General features: G+C 39.9%; 1 protein-coding gene across 1 annotated transcript in view; it reads right to left on the reverse strand.

The window, feature by feature from the left end:
* Positions 1-491: 491 nt before the first annotated feature.
* The window catches only part of ADTRP (androgen dependent TFPI regulating protein), a 31944-nt gene continuing 17971 nt past the window's right edge, over positions 492-14464 (reverse strand). The window contains exons 4-6 of the mRNA XM_026064269.1: positions 11559-11674; positions 7218-7369; positions 492-535 (exon numbers count right to left, since the gene is read on the reverse strand). Coding sequence (XP_025920054.1) covers positions 492-535; positions 7218-7369; positions 11559-11674 — 312 coding nt within the window. The remainder of the gene's footprint in view (positions 536-7217; positions 7370-11558; positions 11675-14464) is intronic.

The following is a 14464-nucleotide window of genomic DNA, read 5'->3' on the forward strand; positions in this document are numbered from 1 at the left end:
ATGAACTTTCTGAGCAGACATTCCTAATTACAGTCCTTGTTAGCCCAATTTGTTATCTATCTAGCTTGGAAGTCACAGCAGTGTTAAAATTATCCCTCTTCTTAATTTTTTCCAGACTTGATGAAGGGCAATCCAAACAAGAGCTGGCTTGCATTCACAGGTCTTTTACAGAGTGGTGCCAAACTCATGAGGGAGTTCTTTTACCAGTGACAAGTTTTAACCACGGACACATCCTCACGTATATTGTGCAAGAGATGAGAAATCTGTGTAAACAAATGAATGCAATTTTCTTATTCATAGCAGTTGCAGAGTTATCATGTAAGAGGCAAATATTTCATATTTTCCACCAGTTTTCCATATGCCTGATGACATAATGGCTTCACCAGAAGCTGCAATGCATTGGAGAAAGGATTTATCGCAGCTGCATTTATTTTCCTCTACTTCATGGCTTTAGTGTTCATGGAGAGATTGTTTGGCTTGAAGAGGAGGCTTCACTTGCCTTTCCGCTTGTAGTCCATTATTACTATTGAATCTCCTGTTCAGACGCAGAGGAGAACAGATTGCTTAAAAAAAGGCACAGTGTAGAAGTCCTCTCTCAGATCAGGCATGCTGCTATGGAGGAAGATGTGAACCAGTTCCCAGCCTGCGAGCATCCCTGGGGAATTGGGTCTGCCTGGGGCAAGGAGCAAGCTATGAATGCACAGCTCGAACCAGCTGTTAATGCCTAAGTGCTGCAGAAGCTGAATGTGCCTAGGATGTACCTAGCAAGCAGGGGGTTATTTGATTTCTGAAGAACGATTTGAAGTCTACCATGGGCCAAATCCATTGAGAATAATGGTGCTTTGCTAGTGGGAAAAAGTATCTGTCAACGACTGAGCCTAGCCTGGTTGGTATAAGAACATATAAAAAGCTTAAAAAATAAAGTTCACCTGAAAAGGCATCAGATATTAATTCCTGCACACAGCATGTTGCAACTAAGATATCTGAAGCATCCTCATGTGGCTGGCCAGGATGACACAGGACCTACTAAAGACATCTTTCCGGAGCAGCAGCCAGAGATCAGATAGGCTGCCCTTTGGCCCCTGAGGTGGCACCAGCCATATGTAATTAGGAATTCCTACCATCTAAAACACTGCCTCAGCCTCTCCTCTTTCCTGTTGAGAATTGTCCACTCGTGGGGAACCCTCTTCTAAAGCTGCTTTCCTTGTCTGTAGACCTTGGAGTCTCTGAAACTCTGTAACCACTGTATTTTATTTATTTTCCAGTCTACATAGCATGCGGCAATTGGCCTGATATGCAACATAGGCCTTGAAGTCCCTCCTTCCTAAATGATCCTGGAAATATTTTAGGCTGATGAGTACAAATAGGTATTTCTAAGATATAGGATAGAAGTAGAAAAAAAGCCTATTATACCAGGGCTAACCTATTAGCAAGCATCTGTTAGTATGTTTGGCCTCCAATGATGAAACTGGAAGCCTGGGCTGCCAGAGCTGCTGATCRTGTCTCCCTCCAGTGGATCATCAGATAAACTTGTCAGCACAGTAGGGCATGTAACAGATGATGCATATTTTCTTTAAATAGCTAGATTCCTATGCCCCAGTGGTAATCTGCAACTTGACTGACAAATAGGAAGGATATAAATATGCCATCACAAGTCTGTGGCACAAATAGGATGAATGGATAAGGCAAAAGTAAACAATGTTTGGTTTGCACACTCTGGGCTTTCAAATACTACTCTTTTCCTCCTGAGCTTGAGTTCCATTCATCACTGACAATATAGTGAAATTGTAGAAATAAACGTTACTTCACTGAAAGAAATGTATATAACTTGGACTATTCTTTGTTCTTAAAGGCATGACAGAACAAATGAAAATATTTTCTAGATAGGTTGCTCTATTTAAAATGCCCCAGGACACTAAAGAAGTGACAGGGCTGTAATAAAGAAGTGTAGAACCTGTGTCTAGATTGATAATTACCTGCAGAACATGAGCATTTTAAAGTTCATGGAAAAACTGCCATTCATAACTAAGCCTGTGCTGATATGATGATAGACTGACTTTTTACCCCACACAAATACCCTTTGCATTCATTGATTTGCCACTTGGGTTTCTGCAATCTCAACTCAGTAGCTGATAAATAAAATGAAAGCATCAAGAATTCAATCTTATATTATCATATTACTTTGTATTACGCAGATTAATGTGCTGTCATGTAGGCTGGGTTTCCCAATCACTGGCGATATGGTATTAAGGGAGCTTGGTTTCACAAGCAGATAAGTACAGAAATAAAACCTAGGGGGAGAAAAATCAGTTTCTAAAACATTTTCTAAAACATTTACTTATGTAAAATACATTTCACAAAAAAGTACTTCAAAAAGAAGAGGGAAAATATGTAAAAAAGAAGATTGCTGTATAACTTTAGCCTAGCTTTGGGTGAATACAATGTCTTTGGCTATGTTTAATTGCATATAATTTTCTCTATTTGCATCAGCAGTGCCTTCAAGAGCTCCTAGATGATCTGGAAGAGGACATCCCTCCATGTCCTGGGCCTTGTCTTCACAAGGAATTTACTCCTCTGTAAGTTTCTTTTTTTCCTGAGAACAACTCTGTGCGTGAACCACAGTGTACTGGCTTATCCCTTGCAATAAACCATAATGCTTCCCTTGCTTTGGAAATATGTTTAATTCTGGTATTGCTTCCCTTGGTGTTTCTCAGCCAACTGCTGGCCAAAGCTTTCCCTTCCAGAGGAAGATGGAGCTGCAAGTCTGGGGGATCCTTTTGCTGGGACTGGCAGGAGCTGCTGCTCCTTTTCTCACTACTGATCTGGGCTCATCCTGCTTGGGCCAGCTTCCTTTTTGCCCCCGTTTCTCTCAAAAGACAGTTCCAGCACCTGGGGAGGAATGTTTTCTTTGAACTCGGCAGATGCCTTGTGGCTGTAAAATCTTACATGTGATTTGCCTCGTTTCCCTTAGTAAGCATTTAAATCTCTTGCAGTGTAGCTGGTTGTTGCTAGTCAGTAAGACAACAAGGATCACATATAGCTCCTATTCACATACATTTCAAAGTACTGAAATGAAGCAGCTGCTGAAAATGTTTCAGGCCTGCTACATGAAAGACAAATGAATCCACTGCATCTTCAAACACTGGTGCCAGAGAAGAAACCTCACCTGAAATGTTGCTCTTTCTACTTTGGAGAACTTTGATCTGAATTTCTCCTGAGGATCTGCTTGCCTCACCAGGAGCAAAATCCTAGGGGAAACTGTTTTGCCTTCTTTTTGAGGGCTCCTGTTTGACAGGTCAAAATAAAATGAGATCAGTTGTCCATGTGATGTTTTCTGCCCATCAGGAATGAGAGAAGATATCTCGTGATTCATCTTTGGTACTCAGACCCTGCAGCCAAATTCTCAGCTGAGGTAAATTTATGGCAGAAAAAGAACCAGCCCATTGTTTCCAATTATCCTCTTTGGAGTTTCTGTATTACTCAGCATTGTCTAGTACTGTAGAAACTTTGGGATTTAAAACAAAAAAAGTCATTACTGATACTATTTTCTGTGCCACTCAGCCTGTGCAGCTGGGTTGCCTTAGTTACCATGAATCCGACTGTGCAAGTGGAGGGAAGGCAAATGAGAAATAATATATTTTTAAAACCTCAAATACTATATGAAATAGTTTGTCTATAAATAATAAAACACATTTAGGGTCTGGCATCTCTTGGCTGCTCTGAAGAGGAAAAACAAGGTTATAATATTAGGCAGCCTGGATTTCCAGCTCTCAGAAATGATACCACATCTTTTTGTGAAGCACAGGATATTTAGCTTTAAAAATTACTTGTTCATAGCTGAAAGCTGCCATCCATGGACTTTGGAATAATTTGGAGCTAACTATACATTTATGGGTGGAAAGGAGTAAGTATTTACATAGCTGGTACTTTTTATTTTAGGAAAAATGATAGTGGCCTGAAGCTATAAAGAAACATGGAAGAGAGCCCTTATGAAACAGAGCACACTGTGGGAAGAGCTTCATTTGAAGCTTACAGTCAGCCACAAGATGCAAGTCCACAGGAAACCAAGTTTCTGACACTTGTGAAACTATTTGTTGATCACTTATTATATCTGCTAATAACCACAACTTATCTTAATGTCTCTGGACACAAGCTCAGCATGTCTTCATGCTCCAAGTGGGAAGAAGGAAGGAAAAAGAAGTACCTACTCTGCAGCCTTTGTCTTTGGGACAAAAACTGACTGGTCAGAGCAGCTCAGTTGGGGCTGGTTGCAGGAGGGATGCAGCATGCAAGCATTGCGGCAGATGTTGGCAGGACAGGCATATTTGTTTAGCGGTTACAGGCAGTATCAGAGAAGTTGTTTCTAGATTTGCCGGTAGGAAGCCAGTGGACAATTACATTATTCTGTAGCTCAAATTGTGGCTTTCAGGGTCAGAGCAGGAATCCAAAGGGAGTGACTGTCACCCTCCACCTCATTACGAGGCCGTGTCGCTCCTTAGGCTCTTTATGCTCTCCTCGTGCCCTGGCAGCATAGTTGCACCATACCTGAGCCTGTCCCTGTGCCTGCTGGGGACTCAGCCTGGCTTGCAGGCACAGGCAGAAGGATGTCACCATGCTGTTTGCATTATATCAACTTGAAACGTAATGCCATTAGGTTTGGTTGGCAGTGGTCTGCAAGGTCAGTGCATAGATCACTGTTCTGCAAGCTGGAGACCAAATCACAGTGAAAACTCAAAATAATGTTCCACATATCACTTCCGTGGTGGTGGKGGGGGGGGGGTGGATGTTAAGTAAAGGTGAAGAACCTTGTCCTTTCCCACCACAGATTGTTTTGTTTTGTTTTTTGTTCTTCCGCAGGGGTATTTTAACTGTTTCAGTTCCTTTATTGTTATGGGAAGGAGAGACAGGAAAAGAGTAGGACAAAAAAGCACATGGAGCCATTTTGCTGCAAGAAAAAAGGTATGTTGGAATCACATCTTCATCCAATTTGCATCTGTTTTTACTCTGGCAGTGCTGAACATAAGATTTGTCTCAGTCAGGAATATATTAAGACTCTGGCACACTATAATTTGGAGTAGTTTCCCTCTGGTTGTGTTTCAGCAATATTGAGATCTTGTCAATACCAGCTTAAGGAAGTCCTGCCGCTCTCTTGGGTGGACACAGCTGGGAAATGGATCAGGAAAAAGATCCAAGTTAAAAACAACCCTTCTTGCAAAAAACAAGACGTGTGCTAGAGTAGGAAAGAGTAGGGGGCAGTGGGCAGGAACTCACTGAGATGTTATTGCTCTCAAAGCCCTCGTATTATCAAACTGCAGACTCAGATACTACAGAGCAGCCAGCTATTGGGATGCAGACTGCAGCTTTTTATCAATGTACAGCAAATCTAGGTAAAGTTGTCAATCCTGGAGATGAGGAGCTGAGAATACATTTAAAGTAACAAGAGATTACACAGGCAATTTAGGATGAGTGCCCAGTGCTTGGATGAAAACACCAAGTAATCGTTAAGGCCATGATTTTGTGGCTCTTTTGAAAAATATGAAACATGAATGGAGGGACAGACCCACCACACACAGGGACCTCCATGGATCACAGGAGCACATCAGACATCAGTGGAGGACATAAGGTATGGTACATTTATATGTAATCTCTGAGGCTACATTTATACTATCACAACTGGGACTGCTTTATAGCCTTTCTGGGAATACAGAAGATAAATTTGGATGTTTGCCCTAGTTTCTTAGAATCTCTTGAATTAACATCTCTTTCTTAGGTGAACATATTTAGTCAGCAGTTCAAAATGCAGCTAATTTTTGCAGTTAATTTGATCTCTGTTTGGCACAACCTTTTGTTCAGTCAATTAACACCTTGAGAATCAAATTAGTTTTATTTTGATTATCTTCAGTTGTTGCATCAGGCATATTCTAGGCCTGGAATAACTAATACTTGCTTGATGACAAAAAAAATCTGATACCTAGATTGTATAAGATCTGATATCTGACACAAGACCTATTTTTTCTTTTAGTGGTGATGACATGGTCTGTAATTAAATATAAGAAACAAAAAATATTATTAGTAGTATTTGCTTTTTTGGAGATGCTTCTTAAACCAGAGTTAGTGCAAAATGCCTACAGATTTCTCTTCAGTTACCAGCAATCTTCATCACATATTCTATTTATGCAAGAATAGAATATAGCCAAAATTTTCAAACATGGGTATGTAGAGCGAGCATCTTATTTGCAAAGGTATCAAGTACTGACGCTGGTTATTCAGCACATTTGAAAGTCAATCTGCTGCTTTTAGATAGCAGCGTACAAATGGTGAGAGACTAGCTATAGACACTCTACTTTGGCTTGACAGGCATGTGAGACTTCACAAAACAGATCAGGCATCACATGTTCCCTGACAACAGAGGGAGGTTGTCTTGTTTATTTTCAGAGGTGTTTTTTGCAGGGTTTTTCTTTTCATCAAAAATCTAGTTTAAGAAATTGGAAATGTTCACACATTTGTCCTAAATAAAATACACACATTTTCCTGACAGAAACACTTTCATCCTCAAAAACTTTATCTTGAATGAAAAAGGAGAGAGGAAACCAGAAGGAAAAAAAAAAAGACAACCACCCCAAACCCCCAAAGCTTCATCAGTTCTCTTTCCTCTTCCAGCTGGTGAATTTTCCTCCTAAACCACTCATTTTTTTTTCTAATTGCATATTTGTCCAAGTAGGCCAACTTTCATTTTCTTTAAAGCCTTACTGATTATATCACTACAGAAGCAGAAGGGAGATGTTCTCAAAAGTGCTGTTTACTACAGAGCTATTGAGATGCTCTCATCTGGATACATTGCCTTCTTATAAATTGTTAGTATGCAGTACCATTCCCTAGTTCACTAAACACTGCATGGGGCATAAGAGTTTTAGCCACAGATATTTTGCTTCTGTGGACCATTGTTTGAGAAGGAATTCAAAATCCAGTGATTATACTGGTAAGAGATGTTTCTCAAGCCACGTTAGAGAAAACTAGCCCACACTTTATTTGGTAGGGTTGGGATTCTTGCTCTGATTTCTTTGTTGTTGGACCTAGCAATTTTTATCAGACACCCAAATGCCCCTGCAGTGTACAAGGGCCCACCTCCTCTCCCCACCTACCTAGGCAATCACAAGAGTTCATTTTAGATCGTTTTTTTCATGTGATTAGAAGTGAAAAACAAAATATGAACTGACCCCACATCATACGGTTGAGGAACTCTCCAAAGTTGTACAAACAGACAATGATGGCAAGGCTACCAGCGAAAAAGGCTGCTAGCCCAGCTGGGCTGAACAACGCAAAGACAGGATATACCCACTCTCCTGTTACAGAGTAAATCCACAGGACCCTAGACAAGGAGAAAAATGACCTTTGGTTGGTACCATTCAGTTAGAAGAACCACTTCATGATTTCTAACTCCAGAAGGGTCAAGTTATCAAAACAATATCGATACAGGGAAAATTAGCTCAGCTATCAGTACATCTCCTTGGCATTTGAACTATTTTCTATGAAGCACACTTGAATCACTGTTAAATTAGATGGATTTCAATGCAGGTTGAAATGTACACAATGTTCTCTTGCCACCCTGGTGGCATAGCAATAAAATAGCTGTAAAAAAGTAAAATGCTCAGAAATATGGATCTGTACTGAGCTATACTGAATATAGTATCCCAACAGTATACGGAGTATAGGGTCTCAATCCAGATCACAAGGGTTGGTGAAGAAAGAAGTGCTTTTGCTCACTGACTGCCTCTATCCTCTCGTTGTTGACCAGTCCACACACTGTTTTAGGAAGTGGAAAGATGATTCAGGAGCTGAGAGGGCAAGGGCAATTCCCTTGCAACTTTTCCTTCAGTCTAAAAGTAGAAGGAGAGGAGGAACCACTTCCAGGTAGGTAGCAGAGATATAATTACTTTGCCTTTTTGTTTCAGAACCATTTGCAAAGCATCATTTGTAAGAGGGAAAGAATAAAAGAGAAAATGATAATTATGCCTACTTTATAAGGCTTCTCTTCTTCTGCTTAGGCCCTCCCATTCTCCCTTTTTCTTCTCTCAGAATGAATCTTGTAGTGGCTGTCGGTTTGCTGACATTATTTCCATGGTTAACAATTCATAAGAATGGCCAGCAGCAAATGCTTGGATTTAAGAATATAAAGATATTCTTTATATATAAAATTTACAAACAAATATAGTCTATAAATATATATATATAATTATATATATTCGTTACTGATTATATAAAAAATACCAAAATAGAGCAGGTCTATGGTGATTGTTATGAGGATGTGCTCTTTTAACATTGGGCAGCACTTCCCTAAAAAGAACCTTCAGGTCAAAAGGGTTCCGAATGGTTTAATTCTTGATTGATAAATTTAGCTGAGGAGTTTTCCATAGCTTCCTCTCCACTGCCAGCATTTACAAGGGAACACAACCTTACTTTTTCTGAAGGGAACCCTGCTTGCCCCTTATAGTGCATGTCATGCCTCAGAAAGAGAAGTGACAAACAAGCTGCCCCACCGGCAGGAAAATCACAAAATCGAGAAATCAGAGAGTACAAAGAAAAAATAATGGCCGAAAAGGTGAGCTCTTATTTCGCTGGTTAGAGAAGGAAAGGGTATTGCCAAACTGCTATAGAATTTAGGACAGCATATAGATACCACTGAGAGGTAATATACTGTGATAAACCAGCGGGAGGCAATGGGAGGTCTATTCTGTCCTGTCGTTACTTGTGCGTCATCTCCATTAATGTTAATGGGAGCTCTGGACTAGCTGAAGGAAAAAAAAAATCCCTAAGGAGTTATTAAATGGGAAGATCCAAAAAGGAGAGAAGAAAATACTGGGGTTATGTGAGCTCTCTGAAATTGTGGTTAATTTGAAATTATAAGGTTGTGAACTGAAAATGAGCATACAGTGAAAGAAAAATTTTGGTTCATAGCAGAGGTAGAATATGGACACATTACAAGAGAGCCATTAGTCTCTAGATTTAATTTGATTTGGTTTTTGTATTTTAGTTTTGCAAAGATGCACTGGGCAATCTATAATGATTTATATTCCCTTACAAAGGTAGTTTGATCTTTTCTCCAAAAGCACTTGTACAATTGTGATGATTAAGATTTATTTTTTCCTGATCTTTACTTTTAAATTGATTTTACCACTGATATGGAAAAGGGCAGGATTTTGTTACTTCCTTTTTAAGATTTAAAATGCCAGTTCTAATATTTATATATGCTTCATTGTTTTCAATGTGATGACTCCCGGAGTACGGCATTACTTAGTGCAAACAGGAGATGCAGTATCCTCCCTTGCAAGAATTAACTAACATTCCTAACAGTTCTTTTAGCCCTGATGTCCCATGATTGAAAATGAGCTTTTATTTTTGAATACTACATACATCCAAAGCTATAGTGAAGTCCCACTTGGAGGTAGGTACATGGTGCAAGGTGTCACCTTGTTGGAGTGAGGGAGGGCACCCCGGAGTAACGATGAGTCTCAATATGAGTATGGTCGTTCTCCCTTTATTAGAGCTTACACAAAGTATATATATCGACAAGCAATACGCATGCGCTAGCAATAGTTACATGATTGGTTACAGTTTCCGTCCATACKTATAAARCGGGTACATGATTGGTGCAAAGTTGCTGACTGTGCTCCATCGACATTTATGGAACCTAGTTCCGTCCAGACTTGTTTACCAGTTTCAYGAATACCTTCTTTTGTAGTGCTCAAGGCCGCTATACGGCCACGTTCAGCAGGCCTCAGCAGGTTCGCTTGCCTTGGCCTACATAAGGCCGCTTTCAGCAGGCTCGCTGGCCTTGGCCTAGATGCCTTCCTCTACCCTGAAGACGGGATTGCTCATCCCAATCAGAGCATGCCCGCTCTCAATTAACCATTCCTCCACATCACCTACTGCTCGATTTTTCACTGCCTTGCAGCCAAGATTACTGCAAGACGTCTGTTAGGATTGACTGAAAATGACCTGGGAAGGCAATATATTTCTCTCCCTCTCAGCAGCCAGATCCTTCTGTTGATTCTCACTCTACAATGAGAATTCAAGCCACAGCACTAACAGTATCTCCCGTGAAATTGCTAGGCATGAGGGGCTTTAGGAGAAAGCACGACACACGTGGCTACAGTAGTTGCCTGGAGGGTTGTCTGATCTCAAAGACAGTAAAAGCCAAACGCTGCCAGAAGACAAGCAAAATGAAGCTAGCATTAAGTAACTGAGTGAACCAGAACATAGAAATGGAATTTAGGAAGCCATGATCATAATCATATTAGGCTCTGGACAGGATTAGGATAAATGGTTCCTAATTTGGTTATATAATGTAGTAGCAAAGTTCATTGCTTCCAAAGCCATTATTATGAGTTTCAAATCACAAGATTGTTTTATCTGTGTGATTTATTTTCTATTCCAGATTTTCATTCAGTGGGACTGAGGTAGATAGTGTTGGAGTGTGTCTAGCTGAGACTAAGAACTGGTGGGTAAAATGGTAAGATTAAATGTCATAGTAGTTCCAGCTACTTTGCAGAAACCTTTGCATGAGAACAAATTTCTTCTCTGTTTATCAGTTATTCTACATCTTCCACTGTAGGGTCTAGATGCTCCCCATGTCCAGTACGGCTCTGGGAAGTGTCTTATATCACAGTTCATCCTGAAACTACCCAGATACATTCCCGAGCTGAGGTTCAACATAATGCATGCCCAGAGTGGTTTGAAATGCTGACAGCTGCTCGTGGTTTCATAGAGCCGTCTGTGCCTCCTGTGATGGGACCCTGGCACCAGAGCCTGGATACTGAGCAGAAACAGATGCAAACCAAACTCCAGTGGTTTGTCACACACAAAGGAGGTGGGCTATGAACAGATAAGAGGCCCAGTTAGATATAGTTTATTTTCTCAGAATCCCTGCAAATGGAACGTGGGATCAAGAGGTTGGAGATAAATGATGGTATATTACTGGAAACATAGGGGTTTCCATCAGTGCAGTTGGAGTTGACAGTGGAGCAGATGCCTCCTTGATACTCCAGTCCATCTGCACCTGGCTCTGAGTATCACTTTCTAACTCAAGTTTCTAAATCCACTCAGATTTCCCTGCCAAATATCAAAATAAGTGTTATTCTTCTTTGGGGCCTATGACACCCAGACCTTTGAGATTTGCTCTTTTTACAATAAGCAAGACAAAAAGCAAAGATGAATTTGGTAGTCCTGGTAGAAATGAGAGGAGAATGCTGTCCTAATAGAAAAAACTCTAAGTACCCCAGATTTTATGACAAGTTAGTTGTCTTTCTAAAGAGGACTTAGAATAGCAGGAGTTATCATGTATAGCTTTGGGGGCTATACTGTGTTTGAAGAAAGCTACTCTCCTATGTCTGGAAAAAGTTTTTATGGGTCTCACCTAATGTTTATGTGACTTATCCACAAAACAGGCTATTTGTCCCACGTGTCTGTGAGAAAACTTAATCTAATTAGAGAGTTTAGCCTTGTTTTCCAAAGCAGATCACTTGAAGAAAACCCCATGTTTTAAACTACACAATTCTTACCAAGTGATATAAACAAAAGAGGCAAATCCTAATAGGATCAGTCCCTTCTTCTTTGTTGGATAACGATGCGGTGTGGCAAAAATTTCCAGGAAAGCAAAAGGCAATACAGCTGTATGCTGAGGAGAAAAGAAAATCTGTCATAGATTGGTAGCAGTGCCTCACATTCATTCATTACAGTTCGCAAAATTCAAGAACATGCATGTGAGCAAAGGCTTATTTAACAGTACTGTGTGTAATGGCATACAAATGCATAAATGTCATTTTTCATAATGAAGAAGTATCCCTACAGTAACAAGCACTGAAATTTTCTTGTTGGTATGCTCTAAAAAGTACTGTAACAAGGTCCAGCTATAGAATGATCTATATTACTTTATAGTAGGTGATCATTCATTTTACATCTTATAAATGCAGTAAATTTTTGGTAATACCCACTATAGTACAAAAGATACTGTAAAAACTATTGTTATATTCATTTGAGGATAAGGAAAGTCTTCTCCTTGAACTCAGTCAGCAATTGCTGAATTATCTTCATGTTTTTTTCAGGTTATTATTAAAAAGAGAATTAAAGAGTCAGTTTTATTCTAATGCAAGTACGTTGTGTTGTGGTTCTTTTTGCAGACTGAAAAATGTGGTGGTGAATGTACGGACAACTTGCTACAGTTGGCCATAACACAGGACCAAGATGACAAAGGAACTTCAGAAAAGTTTAACAAACTTAAGTAAAGAGATAGCCTGCTGGAGGAGCTGGAATTGTTTTAAATAGCTCCAGTTTCAAGCGCCTGTATGATCATAACTGTCTGAGCATAAAGGATTTTCAACACAGGACAGAGAGCTTGGCCACCTGGTGGCATTAACTGTTTTGTGATTGGAGAGCTGCCCCCAACAGGGAAGCTGGTCGCCTTTTGTGCAGGAGAGAAGGTGGGAGCGCAGCAGAGCTCCTTTGGGGGCTTGGATAAGAAGGGGACAATGCGGGGCTCCCGGGATGCTGAGGCTTCATCAGGTTGGCTGATTTGTAGAAACTTTAAAAAATAATTTCCCTGTTAAAAGTTTTGTAATTTTCTCTGGGCAAACAAACCACAGTTTTGAATTGCAATACCTAGGACAGAAGGCCTAACAGAAGGCCTAAACAGTGCTGGGGAACAACACAGCAAAAGCAATGAGGTGCAACGGCAGCCAACTATTGCAACAGTTGTAGCCAACTATTCAGTTAAATTCCTAATAATTAAGCAAATGGTTTCACAGTTAGATGGGGAGGGACAGGGCAGGGGAGAAAGAAAGATAGGCTTAAAAAAAAAAGAAAAAAAACACCAACATGATTTTTTTGTTTTTTTTTCTCCTGATGGCACAATCTATCAGACGTATGGTGTGAAGTTCCCTGATGTCCAAAGGAAGTGATTATAATGGCTTCAATGTATGTATGTATCCAAAGCTGTGCTGAATGTATGATAGGGTAGTATGGTGTCAAAGCTTTATTGCTGTATATTTATAGTATGAGAAATGCCACATGAAATTGTGTAAATGCACATTAACCTACATACAGCATACGTTAAAGCATGCTTTATCTGTCTATGAGGTAGACATCCTTTTTTGTCTGCCACTGCCAAGTGACAGCTTACTGCAAACTGTATGTCCTCCCTCAGCCCCCCAGCATCCTCCCCAGGAGTTGCTATTCGTATCTAAGAGTTCCACTACCAAAAAAAAGCTTCAGTCTTGGTTATCATTTTTCAGAAAATAGGGATAGAAAAGATTTATTTGATGTTACAGTTACTCTCACTTTTTGGCACTGAGATTTTTCTCTGTTTTATTTCATAAAGATATTCTTGAGCCCTGCGACCTTCCTGGTTGATAGCTGTATCAGTACAAGTGATTCCGGAATTAATTTAACTTGAAAAAGGCCTTCAATGTCCACAGTCTGTTTTCATATATAAGTCTCTGTAACTATGTCTTCGACTCCAAAATCTGTGTGTTAGGCTACTTTCAGAATGACATTAAAATGTTTATTTTCCATAGATCTTCAATAGTTTGTCTTACAACAAAACCAAAATGCCCATGTAAGAGAGCAATGATAGAAGACTCTCACTTTATCCTCACTGTTAGGCTTCAGCCATTCACAGTGTATTTGTCCATTATGCAAAGTGGATATAAATCCTGATTTTCACCTGACATCTAATGGCCTATGAAATTCCTTTGGGATACGTGAAATGGCCTTGCTACTCATTTAATTAATTTAAACATTTTTAACAACTATAAGCTGGTTGCTCCAGCTGTATTATTGCTCTACCAAGAGGAATTTACTAGGAGTGATTTGGTGAAATAATTCTTTCTTGGAGTGAACAGTGTTCAGGTGGGGTTATTTTATGTACTTATTTTTTAGTTTGAGGCTTTTTATTCTCAGAATGTTAGCTGAGTACAACTTAGCAGTCTGATGATGCTTTAGAAAAAAAATGTGTGGCATTCTGGAATGGTATTAACAGGAATATTGCGTGTAAGACCTGGGAAGTAACTACTGTCCTCTGCTTGACATTGATTAGGTTTTGGCTGGCATTCTGTGTCATCCCATTTTGACAGGTGAAGATAATTTGGAGTGCATCCAGAAAAGAACAGCATAAATGGCAAGAAAATACAAACAGGAAAGCAGTCTACAGAAAGGAGCAGAAAGCACAACTGAAAGAATTGCTGCACCTAGAGAGAAAAGAAAATTGAGAAAGGATAAACATTTTCAGACTTTAGAAGCCGATACAGCAACAATTGCGATGGGTGAGTTACTCTCCACATCCATCACAGTTAGGACCGAGAGTGAATGGCTCAGTTTTCACCAAGAAAGATTTAGCTTTATGCTAGGAAATACTTCCTAACTACAAGCAGAGAAGGGAACACCTAGGGAAGCTGTGAAACCCTTGTGTAGG

Source organism: Apteryx rowi, unplaced genomic scaffold (assembly GCF_003343035.1).
Source record: "Apteryx rowi isolate R43461 unplaced genomic scaffold, aptRow1 scaffold_212, whole genome shotgun sequence".
Taxonomy (NCBI): domain Eukaryota; kingdom Metazoa; phylum Chordata; class Aves; order Apterygiformes; family Apterygidae; genus Apteryx; species Apteryx rowi.